A 17706-nucleotide genomic window follows, 5' to 3' on the forward strand; every position below is an offset into this window, starting at 1 on the left:
CGCCCCAGTCCAGCAGCGCCCCTCCTTGGCCCTTCCTCTGGCGAGGGACGTTTATTTGGGTAAAGCTCACATGGACAGGATAGCGGCCAACCACGCAGAAGCGCCCAAGAGCCAGAGCTCCTCCAAGCTACTCCAGGGCCTGAAGTCCCAGAGCAGGTTCTACCTCCCAGAGGGACAGCGAGCGGGCGCCTGTGCTCTGGAGCTTGCACTCACCGTACTAGGGCAAGGAGCCTCAGAGGAAAGGGCGTCCACGGCTCCAATCTGCTTCTCTCCTTCGGAGGCGGTCATGATGGAGATGTCGAAGGACCTTGTCAACGTCTCCTCCTGGTTAGACTGGTGGGCCGCCACCCTGATCGGCGTTCAGTCGTCATACGACCTGTCAGTTCCGGAGACCCAGGCCTTCCTCAAGGAACTCATCAGCTCGGGAGGCAAGGCCCTAAAATTCTTGTTTTACCGGTCGTTAGCCATGTCCGCCAACTGGGTCCTACGAAGGAGGGACACTGTTCTGAGCAAGATATCCAGGAGGCTGCCGGACAGAGAAGCCAGATCTCTGAGGAACCTGACCTTGTGGGATGACTCAATCTTTCCCCCGAAGGCAGCGGAGGAGGCGATGGAGAGAATTCGGAGGATGAAGGAGCCATTCGAGACCAGGCCCCACCCGGTCAGGAGGCCGACGTTTAGAAGACCCTCCGTCGACTCGTCTCGCCCTCCTCGGCCCGCTCCTAACCACCCTAGGAGAGATAACTCGGCGACAACATGGTCCCAGTCGTCTCAGCCCTCCCGTAGGGGATCAGCCCCGAATCAAACCGCCTATAGACCGTCCTTCTCCGCTTCCAGAAGAGGTCGTTCAGGCCGCTCATTGAGGAGGAGATAGGGATTGAGGCCCCCTACTCCTGCCGGAGCCTCAGGTGGGGGGATGCCTCAAACTTTTTTGGCAAGCATGGGAAAAACACGGAGCAGACCCGTGGACAGTGACAGTTCTGAAAGAAGGGTACAGATTGTCCTTCCTAGCGGACTCTCCTCCTCTGATACCAGATCCGCAGGCGGAATGGCTAGCCCCCAAGGATCCCTTGAGATGGACAGCTCTGCAGGGAGAGGTCTCAGCAATGTTGGCGAAAGGGGCAATGGAACCTGTTCGGGGCCCTGGTCCGGGGTTCTACAGCAGGCTGTTACTGTTGGAGAAAGCAACAGGAGGATGGAGACCGGTCATAGACCTCTCAGCCCTCAACAAGTTCGTCTGCAAGACGGACTTCAAAATGGACACTCCAAAATCAGTATTGGCGTCCTTGAGAGAAGGGGACTCCATGATGTCAGTAGATCTCAAGGATGCCTACTTCCAGATCCCGGTTCATCCCTCCAGCAGGAAGTACCTACGGGTGAAATGGGAGAACCAGACGTTGCAGTTCAAAACCCTCTGCTTCGGGCTGTCCACTGCTCCCCAAGTCTTCACAAGGGTCTTCACAACGGTCTCAGTCTGGGCACACGAACAAGGCATCCGCCTGATTCGTTACCTGGACGATTGGTTGCTACTTTCAGCCTCAGAGGAAGTACTGAAGGAGCAAGGCGCGAGGTTACTGCAGTTCTGCAACGTTCTGGGGATCACCATCAACCTAAAGAAGTCTCAACTGATTCCCTCCACCAGGAGGATCTACCTCGGGATGGTTCTGGACTCCCGGTTAGTGAAAGCCTTCCCTTCCGCGGACAGACTGGACAACTTAGACCAGGTCCTCTGCCTCTTCTGGCAGACCAACCCAGGAGGGCAAAGGACTGGTAGAGACTAATAGGTCATCTTGTGTGTCTGGAGGAACTGGTCCCCCAGGGCAGGCTAAGGCTCAGGGAGGTCCAATGGAACCTGAAGGAGAACTGGATCCAAACGGATTCCCCCCACAGAGTGGTCCCGGTGTTTCCGAACACGAAACGGGTCCTGGATTAGTGGAGCTGCAGGACGAACACCCTCAAAGGGATGCCCTTTGCAGCCGACCCTCCGGAGATGCTCCTGTTCACGGACGTGTCGAAGGAGGGATGGGGTGATCATCTCTAAGGGAAATCAGCGAGAGGAAACTGGACAGCCCTAGAGAAGTCCCAGCACATCAACGTTCTAGAGTTGAGAGCAGTACAAAGAGCGTGCCTCGAGTTTGTACACCTACTCCGGGGAAACACCGTAGCGTTGATGTGTGACAACGGCACGATAGTAGCTTACATAAAGAAGCAGGGAGGCCTAAGGTCGAAGGAGCTGTGCGCCCTCACCTTACAACTTCTGGAATGGGCCGAGGTGGAACAGATAAGGATATCAGCGAGGTTCATCTCAGGGAAAAGGAACGTCCTTGCCGACGGCCTCAGCAGGATGGGGCAAGTGATGGGATCCGAATGGTCCCTACACCCGGAAGTAGCCAGGTCCGTCATTCAGAAATAGGGTTCGCCGGTGATGGACCTCTTCGGAACAAGGCTGAACATGCAGCTCCCCGTGTTCTGTTCTTCTGTTCCAGACCCAAAAGCGGCGTTCGAAGACGCCTTCCAACATCCGTGGAACAATCTCAACGTGTACGCTTTTCCCTCTTCGGGATGCTCAGGCAGGTCCTCAACAGGGTGAGAAAGACAAGCAACCCACAGATGACTTTGGTAGCGCCCTGGTGGCCGGAGAGAGAGTGGTTCGTAGACCTAAGGGAGCTAACACAACAGCTGCCCTGGCCCCTTCCGGACAGGCCAGATCTTCTCCGACAACCACACTTCCAAAGGTTCCACGAAAATCCAAGATCCCTCCGCCTTCACGCGTGGAGGTTATCGAGCGTCTCTTGAGGAGGGAAGGCTATTCGTCGAGTACAGCAACTTGGATGTCGGGCTACCTGAGACGGTCATCAACAGCTGTATATCAGGCTAAGTGGGCCACCTTTACCAAATGGTGCGCCACTAGGAACATTGAGCCCCTGAAGGTCTCCATTCCGCAGGTAGCGGACTTTCTAGTTTACCTCAGGGACGTGGTCAAAATGTCCATTCCAGCCATCAAGGGAGTCCGCGCAGCCTTGGGCCAAGTTTTTTTTCCTGAAGGGCATAGACCTGGGTAACTCCAGATATATCTCAATACTCATTAAGAGCTTTGAGCAATCATGCCCCCGCAAGCTGTGAAAGTGCCACAATGGGACGTGGCAAGGGTCCTGAAGATGTTTTCCGAGCCTCCGTTTGAGCCCTTGAAGGACATCGTGGACAAGGACCTCACTCTCAAGACAGTTTTCTTGCTGGCGTTAGCTTCAGCTAAACGGGTAAGCGAGATTCATGGTCTGTCCTACGAAGTTGCTCACTCGAAAGGTTGGCGAGAGGTCACATTCAAGTTCGTTCCTTCCTTCTTAGCTAAGACCCAGAACCCTGTCATATGGGACCCCAGGTTTGAGGGCTTCTCTATTCCAGCAATCCCCGGGTCAGGCAACGTGAAGGATTTGCGCCTATGTCCCGTCAGGGCAGTGAGAAAATACTTGGAGAGAACAGCAAAACTCCGGCCCGGGATCAAGAGTCTTTTTGTTTCCACTGGCCTCGTGAAGAAGCCAGTCTCGAAGAACACCATCTCCTTCTGGTTGCGACAGGTCATCATCAGGGCCTACAGTAAGGCGGGAATCCCCCTACCGGGAAACCCAAGCCCCATGACATTAGGGGCCTGAGTACTACATTGGCTTTTGAGAAGAATATGGCAGTGGGCCAGATCCTATCGGCAGGTACCTGGACCAACCAGTCTACCTTCACGGCTCACTATTTAAAGGACTATTCAAGAAGATCCCTGGACGGGTTCTCGATAGGTACCGTAGTTTCAGCGCTCCAAACGATTTAAAGGCATAGCCTCAGTGATAACCGCGGATAATAAGCACAAGAGACACAGGTTCGTTCCTTAAACCCCATTGTACTTCCTTTCCCCCTTTTCCGCTTTAAGTGACCTCTGTGAGGGCCCTGAGCCAGAGACGAGTACCTCATCAAGAGGAAGACATGCCCCCTAACTTTTCTTGCACAGGTGAGTTTCTTATACACTAAGATGGGTTTTTGTGTAGTTTCCTCTCATTCATTTTCTATGGGGTCAACACGACCTAGCCACTTTCTAGGTCTCTGGAGTTTCCTCAGCACAGTCTTAAGAACTTTTTAGGGCCACACCCACCTCCTAAAATATAAGTCTCCTAAGAAAGTAGTTCGAGGTAAGTACTTCGTGTTGGAACAAATCACAAATTTTAAGTAATTTGTATTTTTCCTAACAGTACTAACCTCGAACTACTTTCGGGTAATGGCCCACCCTGCCTTCCCCGAGTGTCCCCTGGTTTTCTTAGAGACCTTAGCAACCAAGAACTTACTGGAGGTCGCCCCTCATAGAAAATGGGTTTAGGGTAAACTACACAAAACTCTGGTCGGATGGGAGGAGATACCAGATACTCCTAAGAAAGTAGTTCGAGGTAAGTACTGTTAGGAAAAATACAAATTACTTAAAATTTGTGATTTTTAAAGTTAAGTAGTTTGGGCGCCGGGTTAGCCGTGGGAAGTAATCGTAAGCGACACAAGTTCCTCCTTACTTCCTGGCTAACCTCTATCTGTTTCCCGAGACCCCAACCCCTCATAGAAAATGGGTGTAGGGTAAACTACTCAAAACTCTGGTCGGTTGGGAGGAGATCCCAGGTATTCCTAAGAAAGTAGTTCGAGGTAAGTACTGTTAGGAAAAATACAAATTACTTAAAATTTGTGATTTTTATTACAGTTATTCCGCTCCCCCTTCTCCCGTGAATGTCGACTGGGGAAGGGAGAGCGCAATGCTTATTTTATGTTGTTCCCTCGGTGGTCCTCTTTCGAGTTCCTCCCTAGGGAATTTTCTATTACATAATTTATTTTATTTTTCCTCGGTTAGCTATGCAGTTTTCTTCATTCGACTAAGAGTGCTGATCACTGATCAGCTTGCTGATCACTAGATCCCCGATGGGCAGCTCATCTTTCTTCGATCGTCAAACTCAGCTCACTGATCTTTGACCAGCCCATCGTCAGTCTGCTGATCTTTGACCAACCAGGAGGGATCATAGTCAGCTTGCTGATCTCTAGCTCACCGATAACCGGTCAGCGATCGATCGCTGATCATCAATGGCTTACCATCACCGACTGACTTATCATTAAATCATTCTGCTGTATCTCAGGGCTCTCAAAGCAGATTACCAACTCGTTTATTGCCAACCTACCTTGGCTGACTGACCGACCAGACAGCCTTCATCTGCCTGTCAGTTACCATCTTCGGCTCACAGACCGCCGATTCACCGATTATTATCGGCAATTCGCCAGCAGTTCGTGACTCGGACTTACTAGTCAGCCTCTGCCCGTGGTTCCCTAGATCAGGAGGTATATAACACACTTCTCGCTACTGGCCGTTCGCCATCACACCAATCCACTAAAGTGATCGGCAAACAATCGACAACCCTCATCAGCGGCTTGTCGACAGGGGACTACTTGCGAGCACACTCTAACTCCACAGTGACCACAATACCCAACCGTTAACCATTGATTAACATTCGCCAGACTGATTCTACTCTAAGGAATAGCATCAATCCCATCAGGGCTTATGGTAAGGTTAAGCGTTGTCTTCCTTCTATCAGTTGAAGGAATCCTTACACTGGGTATCATGTCCGATCCTTTACGCCACAAGTTAAGACCCTAGCCTTAACAATCTCCCATGCGAAAGGATCTGCAAGGACCTGTGCCTTTGGGTCGATGTCCACACCATGTTGAAGTGCAGACAAGGGCTAAGACCTCAGGTCTTCATTTGCACACTGGACCTAAAGGACGCATACCTCCAGGCCCAAACCATCCATCTAGGAGGGTTTGAAGATTTAGTCTAAACAAACAAGAAACATTGTTCAGGGCACTGTGCTTCGGTCTTTCCACTACACCCATCCTGGTCTCACAGGATCGGCTTCTATCTCCTCCGTTTCTGGACAACTGACTGACCTTAGCAGACTCTGTGGCAACCTTGCAGTAGCACCGGAACGTCTGAAGTCTTTTTTACCAAGATCCAGTGATCAAGGTAAACCTGTGGAAGTCTTCCCTTCTTCCCTCTCAGAAGACTGGTGTATCTGGGAATGATTCTAGACACCAATCTCCACAAAACTTTCTCAAAACGAGAACTCCCAGCCCAGAGTGACTTGAGTCCGATAGGAATCAGGCCCCTGATTCCCCCAGACATTCTGACCCCCATGGGACCAGAAGTTTGGACGAACCTCAAGGGATGGGTGTCAGTCGAGAATCTGTGGAGTGGTATAACCTTCTCATCCTTCCCCACCCCTTGGACTTGATGCTGTGCTTAGAACACATCAAAAGAAGAGAGGAGGGACCATAGTGCTGCACCACATGACCTCAGCCCTCTGGACAGAATCCAAAAGTACCTTCACTTAAATCTCTTAAGAGATGAAGGCCAACTTTCCGGTCCTTCAGCAGCCTCATCGATTCCTAATGGACCACTCAGTGATGTGATGGGCGATACCACACACCACATAGAGGCTCACATCGACAAGCAAGAAGGAAATTTCTCGCAGCCTCTTCCTATCTTGCAGTAAAAACACTTGAGATGGGCCAAAGTCCGTTCGGTGCCATTATCAGCCCGCTTCATTCCAGACCAGAGGAATGTGCTCGCCAATAATCTGTGCACATCATCTCAGATAAAGTATACCGAATGGTCTTTGGATCACCTTGTAGCCGACAAAGTCCCGACTTTACGGGGTTCTTCAACTAGGGATCTGTTCGCAATGCCGCAGAGCCCCAGGCTGCCGTTGCTCCCCAGCACTGAGCCCCAAGGCTCTCTGGCAAGAAACAGTCCAACAACGGTGGATAAAACAATGACGTGTAGGTCTCTTCCCTGTTTTATCTGGAGAAGGGCAGTCAGGAAGGCTAAGAACATCGGTCAGCCTCTCAAGGACTCTCATAGCCCCGCTATGGCATTACGCAGAACGGTTTCCAAACCTTTTGCAGCTCCTGATAGTCTCTCCAAGAGAACCCTCTCCACATCACAGACAACCACACTTCGACTACTACCACAAGCTCTAGCTTTGCTATGATTGTACGCCTGAAGACTACCCAGTACCTCCTCTCTCACAGAGGCCTCTTGCAATAAGTTGCGAAAAGATTTTCTAGATATCTGAGGGATTCCTCAGCATCAGTCTACCAGGCAGTATAACATCTTGTATGGTTGGTGTCATGTGAAAGTGTCTCTCCACTCGATACCTCAATTCCAGCAGTAGCGAAATCTTCGAGTATAGGCAAGAATAAGTTTCAATAGGTAAAGACGATCACTCACCTTGAGCCTCACACTCAAACTGAAAGGAAGGGACATCTTATCATCGCTAGACCTTTCCTAACTCATACGGACTTACAACTTGCCTTTCTCCATTCGGAATTGAGACCTTACTCTCGGAGCATGGTTCAAGTTCTCCAATCTCTAGAGAGACCTCCTTATGTTCCACTTCACCAGGCAACAAATTTTCACCTGGTTTAAGAAGACAATGTTCCTATACACTCTTTGACAGCAGCCATACAAGTCAAGGAACTTCATGGTCTCTCTTTCGACGTTCAGTTTTGTCCTCGAGTATGTCGCCAGACACAGTCTCCAGAGGTGACGGATCCTACATAAGTCTCCACTCGGTAAATGACGATCCAGCCGTTACCGTACCGAGGGTAAGGTATGAGACCCTACTTTAAGAGAACGGCAACAGCGCACCCGGGTCCCTTCTCTTGTCATCAGCACTGGGAGAGACTAAAGGAGGATCACCAAAACATCATTCCTGCTGGATTCACAGAGTCACCAATTATGCCCTGAATCCAGAGTCTCACCCAACATGACGACTCACGATGTCAGGGGCATAGATATGCTCCTGGCCTTCTAAGCAGATTACTGTGACGCATGTTTTTACAAGAAAGGATGTGAATGCTCCAGGTGACTTTCCCAACTTTTCTCCTGCAAGACGTGACCCTCAGGAACTCGATACGATCTCTATCGGTCCTGTGGTGGCTGCACAACATCTGGTTGTATACCTCAAGCTCCTTATTGGACAAGTAGCAGAAGGTTGAGGGCACTGTTACCCGGTTTTAGTCAGCGTGAATGAAAAGATTTGACTGGCTCTTATTCTTTTCTTCATCCTCCCCCCTCTTAGGGAAAGCAGCATCCTGGGTTCTTTGTATAAGCTGACCTCAAACCACTGCAGGTAAACCATGCTCCCTTGTGCACTTAGTATTAAGCTAATACTGTTGCGTCCCCATACCTTGGAGAGGTGGTATTGGGAAAGTCTTGGTTACAACAGTTTTTCGTACATGAGACACGGAATAACTTTACCTAGATGGTCACACTTCTGCATATCTCAACACACAGCTTGCGTAAGCTGCAGACCGTAGCAAAGTTTTTGCGAGGCGCAGGGACTCCCTATTTTTTAGTACTAACATACTCACATAAGAAGCCCCCGGGTAAAGCCAAAAGCCAGATTGGCAGGGACGTCCACCGTTCCTAATGGGTGAGTCACCCCTAATAAATAGCGTGGTTTGTATTCCAGTTACGGAACAAATGACAAATTCGGAGATAATTTGTATTTTTCCTAACTATACAAACCTAAGCTATTTATACAAACTTGTCCACCAGCCCTATCCCCCTTGAAGTCCTACCTCCAAGCAAAGTGAACTAAATCCCAGGTGTGTGAGGGGGACTGGTAGCAATCTACCCTCCCCTACCCCCCTCTGACTAGCAGTGTGGATAGCTAACCCTCGCTAAACTTTAATGGCTCGTCATTTCAGCTTCACCGAAAGTAATACCTCCTAATAAATAGCTAAGGTTTGTATAGTTAGGAAAAATACAAATTATCTTTGACTGTCATTTTTAACTTTTGTGTTTTTTTTATGATTAATGTTCAAATTGTTCTATTTCAGTAATGATTTGGATGCATTTTTGGACAACTGTTCCCGATTGAATATCAGCTACCCAATTCCAAAGTGCAGGTAGGTAATTATTGCTGTAAATGAAGAAAGAAAATATTAGGAACAGATTCTGGAATTGAGATTAATCAGTTATTGAATTTATTAATTGTAAATACTAATGGATGCTCTTCACATGAAGGGAAATAACGAGACAGTATAACACAGCACTTAACACTTACCAATGTTTTACCACTGCAATGGCTTTAGTTGCAGGTCTGCATGCATCAATTTTTGATCTCCTTTCTTATGTTACAGACTTGTATTTATGTGATATATGCCTGTTTGTTATTTTATCATCACTTTATTAAAGTACATACATTAGTCGGTATTGAATACAGCTTTACTTCTTACCTGTGGTGTAAAGTGGACACAGTGATGGGTAAGACTTAGCTATAGTCCACATTGTGTTTGTATGCGGGAATGATTCTTTACTTCTTACCTGTGGTGTAAAGTGGACACAGTGATGGGTAAGACTTAGCTATAGTCCACATTGTGTTTGTATGCGGTCCAACCTTGTCTCCACTACTACTTTTTTATGTTCTTTTGCTTTAATTTTCTTTTAAAGATTAGCAAACTTTGGTAGGTTCATGACCTGCATGTGTGTGTGTGTATATTTGTCCCTATGCATATGCAAACCTTTCGGCCTTTTGAATAGGGAAATGATTTCATCATGAGATGGAACTGCCGATTAATTAGTTAAAGAGCTAATTAACGACAGCTGATGCACACCCTGAGCGGAAAGAAAAGAGCCAAGCTTTCTCCGGGATCTGCCTTGGCAATTCCAAAGAAGACACTGAAGAAGGCTTTCACTTCTTCCATTTTCTCAGAGAGTTTGACGCAAGCAAGGCTTGGGCCTCCTTAGGTCTTTCAGGTAGTCCCTCACTGTTGGGAGAGTTTGTACTCCCCCGGTGCCCCCATCTCCAGTATCTCCCTTTGGTGATGCCAGTGGTGAAAGGTGTGGCTGTTCCCCAGCAGTGACCCTGGTGGTGTCCCCTGGTGTAGCCCTTTAAGCCCAAAAGGACTGTTGAGGCTTGTAAGGTAACTCCCATGCCATCAGAAAAGGTTCAATCACCTGTAGGTGTCACTCCTAAGTTGGTCTCGGGGCCAAAAGTGTGTTTTGCCCCATTGCCGAGTGTTATCCCATTCATCACCTTTGTTTTTGCCACCCTTGCCCTGTGCCCATCACCCCAACCCTTGTTCTTGGGACTTCCTTCATGCATGTGACCCTGTTTGTTGCTGAGTTGCAGGCCCCTGTGAGTGTGCCTTCTTCCTCCCTTGTAACAGTGTTCCCCTGTGTTGTGGTTCTTGTTAGAGCAACCCATGTGTTTCTGCCCCTCGAAGGAGCATCATTGGTATTGGTATTAGTTGCTCAGGCTTATGACTAATCTGCTTGCAGATCCTGGGTTGAGGGTGGGGAAGAGGCAGAAACGTGTGTTCTTCGTTGTTGTATTTATCCTTCTCTTCTACCTCAGACTGCAATTCTGACACTTTTAAGATGATGAGGAAAAGATCAGCCGTAATTTTATGGGAAAAGCTTCTTATGATAACACTTCTCTTTTTGGTGGGTGTAGATGACATCAATATGGATCCTGGGATGGGGGTCAGATCCCTCCAGGCCTGTGCACACACCTAGGCTCACTTTCCCCCTGAAGCCAGCGGAACAGGAGTGTACGATCCAGTTTACTTTTTGGGCTCAGGCCATGTCATCCTGATGGAAGGTTCCTATAAGTAGCTTCCTAAGGGATATTTGACTAAAGTGATATTCCTAGAGAATTTACCATTAGGTCTCCAGAATTCGAACTCCTGGCGCGAATATCCTTAAAATTTCTCCTAAGGATATCGCATAAATCAGGGGATGTATATCTTGATACGACACATAGCAATCTTCACCCCGAATAGCGTTTTCGCTTCGAGGGGGAAAGTGGCAAAATTAGAAAGGGGGCCAATATCAAGGTTACCCTTCCTCCCTTACTACTACGAGTATCTTGATGGCGCTCTACGTCAACCCCACGCGCTATTCCTATAAGTGTAGCGGTCTCACTCGGTGATTTTCCCTGTTATCTCGTTACGCTTTGTTTTTTTCTGGATATCATGCAATCTCCAGCCTCTTCTGCCTCTGGAAAGTTGAGTATTTAATCTTTACAGTGTATAAATTCTAGCTCCTGCCTCACAGTGAAATTAGGTTAATTTAAGTGATGGAGCTTAGCCTTCACCGGAGGCGCCATGGCTGCTATTGTTCATAATACATGTGTTATCTAGTTAGCCTGAACGACTTTCCCGGTTTTAATAGCCTCCTCAGAGAGGCCGTTGGTACAGGATCAAGACAGATTTTGCATTTTGTTACGATGTGGGATTGTCATGGGTAGATTTAATACTATAAAAAAGGTATGTTTTAAAGACTAAACTATCTATTCCCAAAGTGTGAGCAGTAAGGCAAGATCTGACTACCGTATTGTTTGGTCAAACCTGTCATCACTTCACTGTCATCAGCATTTTGAAAGTAAACTGAGTCTCGACGAGAGCGCCTGCCGCCGATAAGGGAACTGTCTTGTTGTGACCAAGATGTCATTGTCTTAATTAGTGGAGTCGGTATGTTTTGAGAAACAAAACCTGAGGGAAATCCTTGTTTATGAAATATGTCATCATGGAAGGACACGTGGTCCAGATGGCATCAGAAATTTCTTCTAGAAGTTTCCATGGCTTGATCGAAGTGGGCATTTTTGAGGATGCCAATAGAGACAATTGTTAAAAAGAACACCTTCTATCGAAATGACCACTGCCCACCGTAATTAACTTTGCCCGTACATGGGTATATAAACTTCAAGAAGAGATTGTCGAAGAGATAGGACACGAGAGGAAAATTCTAAAATGATGCTAAGAAATGACCCTCCCATTCCCAAGTGTTTGAGTTTGAAAACAAGGGGCTCATTATTAACACGGTCAAAGGTAGCACTATAAAATCAAGGCCAATCATACAAACTTCCTGAACACAATCAAGGGATTTCTGTATAACATTGGAGATTGTAAGAAGGGCATCACATGCTCCAAGGCCTTTACGGAAACCAAATTGCAATCTGGGGAATAGATTACCTTCAGCAAACATATTAAGACGTTTTGCCAAGATAGTAAAAAACTTTAGATAATATGGGAGTTATGTAAATACAAACATGAATCCTTTAAGTTAAACTTCCCTTCTCAACTATCCCTCTTAGTCCTGAGTTGAAAGGTCAAATTGGAGTTCTTCCACCACCTGTTGTTAACTGCCTCGTTAACAAACTCTGGCTGTTTCAGCTTTCACTGAAATCGTCTCCCTGCTTAAAGGACTCTGGTTTGTGTAGCTAGGAAAATTACAAATTACATTGTATTTTTAATTTTTTTAATTTTTAATGCCTTTTGATGGTTTACTGTCTTTCCAGAGCAACCGAAGAAGGTGTTACTAAGATTACCGATGATATCCTTGAATATGAGAAGAAAGCTGATCTTCCCTCAGAGCATCAGGATATTCCCTCTTCAGTCCCAGATGATGTTGACACACCTCAAGAGGAGCAACTTGCTTCAGCACCTCAGAATGATGATGCTGCATCCGATACAGTACAGCAGTATGAAGAAGTTAATGCTGTGGATATTTTATACCCCAAAGAAAAGTACAAATATTATTATAACAAAGACCTTTGTAAGGAATCAAAGGCCGATGGTTCGACTCTCTTTGTTCATAGAGCAGGAAAGCTTGTGCCCCTCACTAGTGTATTCAAAACTCAGAAGCCAGCATCATCTGCTCCTGTCCATAGGAAAACAGTAGAATTGATTTATATATATGATGGGGGAAAACTGCTGACACTTGGTGGCTCTTTAACAAAGATTAATCCCTCTAATTCCGATTCAGTTCGTGCTAGAGTTGTATTACCAATGGGAATTCCGTGCATACCAAAAGGTCAGATTGTAGATTCCAGCCAAAAACAGGTCAAGGCAGTCGAAATAAATGAAGATATGGCCAAATTTGCATTGTCGGCACTACAGAATCCTTTTGCAAAAGAAAGTGATGAGAAGGATTCAGCTCTTGTATCATCCCAGTCATCTACATTTCCTGTAGAAAAAGACTTGGTAAAATGTGAGTCTAAAGAAAAGGGGAAATCAGTGGACAAGAAGAAAGCAAAGACATTGGCAAAAATCCCTGTTAAGCCAAATAAGTCAAATATATTGGATATCATTGCTGCTAAGTTGGCAATGTCTGAAGATGAGAGTGATGAAAAGGAAGAAGAAGAAGAAGAAACATCAAAAGACAAAGAATGTAAAACAGAACGAGGTAATATGGAAGGTGCATGTAAAGGAGAGGTAGAGGAAAAAGTACCTGACCACAAGAAAAAGGAAAAAGGTATCATGGTGCTTAATGAAAGCAGTAATGTAAAAGTTCCAAAGGTGGATGCTGAGATTATCTTTGAAGTAGGAAAAGGAAGTAGTAGAATTGGTGAAACCTTGAAAGTTGAATCTGAGGTCAACATTACAGATATCAAACGGACAAAGCTAGAGAGTGATAGTTGTAGTGAGGGTGGGAAAAAAGAAAAGACGGACATTGAAAGGAAAATGTTTATCAAGGGAGATGTAAAAGAGTCAAAAGAATCACTTGTATTAAACAAAAAGCAACAGAGGGACAGGGAAGAGGACAAAGAAACTGTATGTTCAAAAGATCATTCTGAAGGCATGAAAAGTGAAGCAGATTTGAGAGATGTAGGAATACAGAACAAAGAAAAAGAGAAAATAGTATGTTTGGAGGATACGTCTTTGTTGCCTTGTGAGGGAGATGGTCCTAAAGAAGAAGCTGGGCCATCAAAGTCCTCTGATGGAGATACAAATTTGCTTGTCTCTCAGAATGAAGTTTCTGAAGGAATCGGTGACAGAAAAGACGAGGAGTCAAGTTCCGACACTACTTATAGTGGAGAGAGGTCAGTCAGTGTGTTAACAGCTAACAAGAGCAAAGTGTTCAAGAAGAATATGTACAGATTTCCGTCACTTTCTAGGGAAATGAAACGTCTCAGCATGAATTTTGTCAAGTATGTCGGTGAGGTATGTGTACTTCCTTTAATTATGCTGTTTCATAGTAAATAAAAAAAATTAGTGTTTTTTTTTTTTTTTCCCCCACAAATGAAATGACAAGAATATATAGTCCGTCCACTTTATTGTATTCATTGTTTACTTTAATTTTCTTTGTGCTCGTGTAAATTTCAAATCAATGACCTTTTGCTGATGTTGCACATTAGTTGAATTTGATATGGGGAACTTGTATATGAAAGAGATAAAGACATTAATATAGTTATAGGAACCCTTATTTCACCTGTCAGAATACATTTTTACCCTTTTCATCTTAGAATGATGACTTCTCCCTTTGAAAGGGCAATTTATTTCTAAACCTATTTTAGCTTTAATCTTTGAAGCTGATGCAGTATAATTTTTTATATGTTTTGGGTAAACGATTCAAATTAGCATTATTTTTGGTTACACCATGTGTATACTCAGTTAACTCCATCATAATCATTGCACAACTATATTTTGTACATTTGTAACCTTTTTCAGACGAGAGAGGAACAAAAAGAGCCTGTGAAAATAGATCCAAATGTTACCTGTACAAACGAGTTCTGTAAACTTGGATGCTTATGTGAAACTCTCCAGTGCACTCAAAGAGGTAATTAGTGTTGTATTTTGTTCATTTGTATTTTGAGTATGTTGTATGTCTAATTTTTTCCATTATTGCTCTTAGAGATTATGTACAGAAACAGTTTATTATGCAATAAGAGTCTGTATTTAAAACTTTTCTGCTTCCCCATGTTATTTATCACACAATTGGTCTTTATAACAGGAAAAGCATTTCAATAAATTTACTATACAAAAATTTCAATTTCATGAAGCTCTTTTTGGAATGTGACTCAGACCATTAAAACCTTATTTTTGGGTTAATTCAAGCTTACTTGAATTTTTTTTTCAACTGATATTTTTCTTTTAAAAATCATTTGAAAGATGATTTTTTTTTCAGTAAGGTAGGAATGAGAGATCATGAAATATTGTTTTATTTGGGCTTTATGGTAGCAAACAAACACGCCAGCCTGGATGCAATTACACAAAGCCTGAATATTGCATCTACCCTAACCTTCAGGAAGAACCTGTGAATGACACAAGTGCTAAAGGACATAGTCTGGAATTACCAGGCAACCTTTACTGCCTGCTATCCATGAGTATATACCCTCGAGTCTTTTGATATGTTTTCATTGTGACTTGTGGTAGTTGCTCAGCAGGCTGTGTAGCTTACCTATCTTGTTACAGGACATGGTTATCTCATTTTAAGATACGGTTGAGGCGTTAGTCTGGGGAATGAGGTGGAGTGTGTGCCCATTTTCCTTCCCATCTCCTGTGGTGGAGTGGTCGTTCTGTTAATTGCTGGATTGGGTGTTCTATACAAGTCGATTATAGAAGTACAGTATCTCGTACATCCTCCTTACGAGGGTGTGGATGGATAGAATGTAAAATACATAATGCCTAATTGGCCATATATTGTAACATCATATCTGAAGGTGATGAATGCAAGAGTTGATGGGAGAAGTACAAGAGGAAGGCCAAGGGTTGGGTGGATGGATGGAGTGAAGAAAGCTCTGGGTGATAGGAAGATACATGTGAGAGAGGCAAGAGAGCTTGCTAGAAATAGGAATGAATGGCGAGCGATTGTGACGCAGTTCCAGTAGGTCCTGCTGGTTCCTCCGGTTGCCTTGTATGACTGTGTAGGTAGCAGCAGTAGGGGATTCAGTGTTATGAAGCTTCATCTGTGGTGGATAACTGGGGAGGCTGGGCTGTGGCACCCTAGTAGTACCCACCGAAGTTGGATAAGTACCTCGTCAGGCTGGGAGGAGCTGTTAAGGACGACATTTGGTAGTGAAGAGACTTGTGACCTTGTGGGTTCTCCGTCTCCAGATATGTTCGCCACCCACCTGAATCACAAACTCCTGGTGTATTTGCTCTCCAGTCCCAGGCCAAGCTGCAGTGATGGAGGACGCATTTCAGCACCCATGGGATGGATTGGACTTTTAGGTTTTCCCACCGTTCTGTCTGATTCTTCAGACATTCAACAGAGTGCGAACATCCAAGGGATTTAGAGTAACACTAGTGTTCCTAAAATGGCCAGTAACGGAATGGTATTTAGACTTGCTGAAACTTCTCTCAGAAGTGCTAAGAGAACTTTCAGAAAGGCCAACCTGCCACACTAACTTCACATATTGGCGCTGATATAATATTCATCATGAAGATATTTCGAATAAGTTAAGAAATTATATGAAAAAATGTGCCATTTGTATGTACGCTATCTTTTAATGCGGTAGCTAGCGGACTTTCAGATCAGTTGATCATAACTAAAGGTAAACAAAATATTAAGTAATTCTTGATTGGTAAAATTATTCCAAAATTGAAAAATAGAATACAAAAATGCATTAATAGAGCATATATCCTATGATACAAGTAAATTAAATAATGATAAACGGTAAGAAAATATTGATAAAATATGATCAAGATGATTGCCGAAACATGACGCATCAGGATAAATCCACGGAAACTTCACTTTTTCAGTTCGACATACGTCGAAATCGACACTTACAATGCGTGTCTCGGTCCCTATCCACATTGTAAGTCGACGACTGCCTGGTGAAAGGCCACCGCTATTCCTTGAACCCTTCCTTCGAACCAAAAGGAATTAACCTTTCTTCCATGTCGGCATCGCCCCTCATTCGGAGCTTCGAGCCTACGGTCCCTTAGTTGGAAAGTAGACTTCGTTCCAGGATTCTAAGCAGCTGAGGTCTCCTGACCTTGATGACATATCTCCCACTCATGTTGGTTTTGGCTAAAAGTGTTGGCAAACCCTACGGGACGCCCTTAACGTCTCATTTACGATGACAGATCAAGTAATGCTTGACCTCGTTTCTGGCAGCTCAGATCCCAGAATCCGAACCCTTTGTCCGAGAAACATCAAACGACGTTCACTGCCCACTACCTGCAAGACGTAACCCACAGGAGACTCGATACATTCTCTGTCGGTCCTGTGGTGGTTGCACATCAACTGGATTGATACCTCAATTTCCTTTATGGATAAGTAGCAGAAGGTTGGGGGCATAGGTTACGCAGTTTTAGTGTGAGGGAGTGAAAAAGAATGACTAGCTCTTTTTTTCTTTCATCATCGTCTCTCTTTGGGGAAATCAGCATCCAGGGTCCTCTGCACAGGTGACTCAACCACTGCAGGTAAACAATTTTTCCCTAGTGTAAACTAGTACAGTATTATGTCAATACTGTTGCGTCCCCATACCCTGGTAAGGTGGTATTGGGTATGTCTTGGTGACCTCGGACGATTCCCATGACTCAGAAGAGATCTTACCTTGAAAGTCACATTGTTAGTATATCAACACATACATCTTGCGTAGGCTGCAGACTATGCATAGCATAGTTAGCGAGGTGTTAGGGTTTCCTCTTTTATGTGCTAACACACGAGGGGAATCCTCAGGTAAATCCCAATAGCCAGATTGTCAGTGACGTCCGCCCTCATAATGGGCGAGTCATATCCCTATAAATAGTGTGGTTTGTATTGCAGTTACGGATTAAATGACAAATTTGGAAATAATTCGTTTTTTTCTTAACGATACAAACTTGTAGCTATTTATACAGATTTACTCGCCAACCCAGGCCCCCTTGAAGTCCTACCTCCAAGCAAAGTGAAATACA

The 17706-nt window shown here is 45.2% G+C and overlaps 1 protein-coding gene across 4 annotated transcripts in view; it reads left to right on the forward strand.

Moving 5' to 3' along the window:
- The window catches only part of LOC137622910 (uncharacterized), a 133069-nt gene that overhangs the window by 28727 nt on the left and 86636 nt on the right, over positions 1-17706 (forward strand). For all 4 annotated transcript variants that reach the window (XM_068353462.1, XM_068353463.1, XM_068353464.1 and 1 more), the window contains exons 3-5: positions 8914-8982; positions 12378-14022; positions 14530-14638. In XM_068353462.1, the coding sequence (XP_068209563.1) occupies positions 8914-8982; positions 12378-14022; positions 14530-14638 (1823 nt within the window). The remainder of the gene's footprint in view (positions 1-8913; positions 8983-12377; positions 14023-14529; positions 14639-17706) is intronic.

The sequence above is a fragment of the Palaemon carinicauda genome, chromosome 30 (assembly GCF_036898095.1).
Source record: "Palaemon carinicauda isolate YSFRI2023 chromosome 30, ASM3689809v2, whole genome shotgun sequence".
Taxonomy (NCBI): Eukaryota; Metazoa; Arthropoda; class Malacostraca; order Decapoda; family Palaemonidae; genus Palaemon; species Palaemon carinicauda.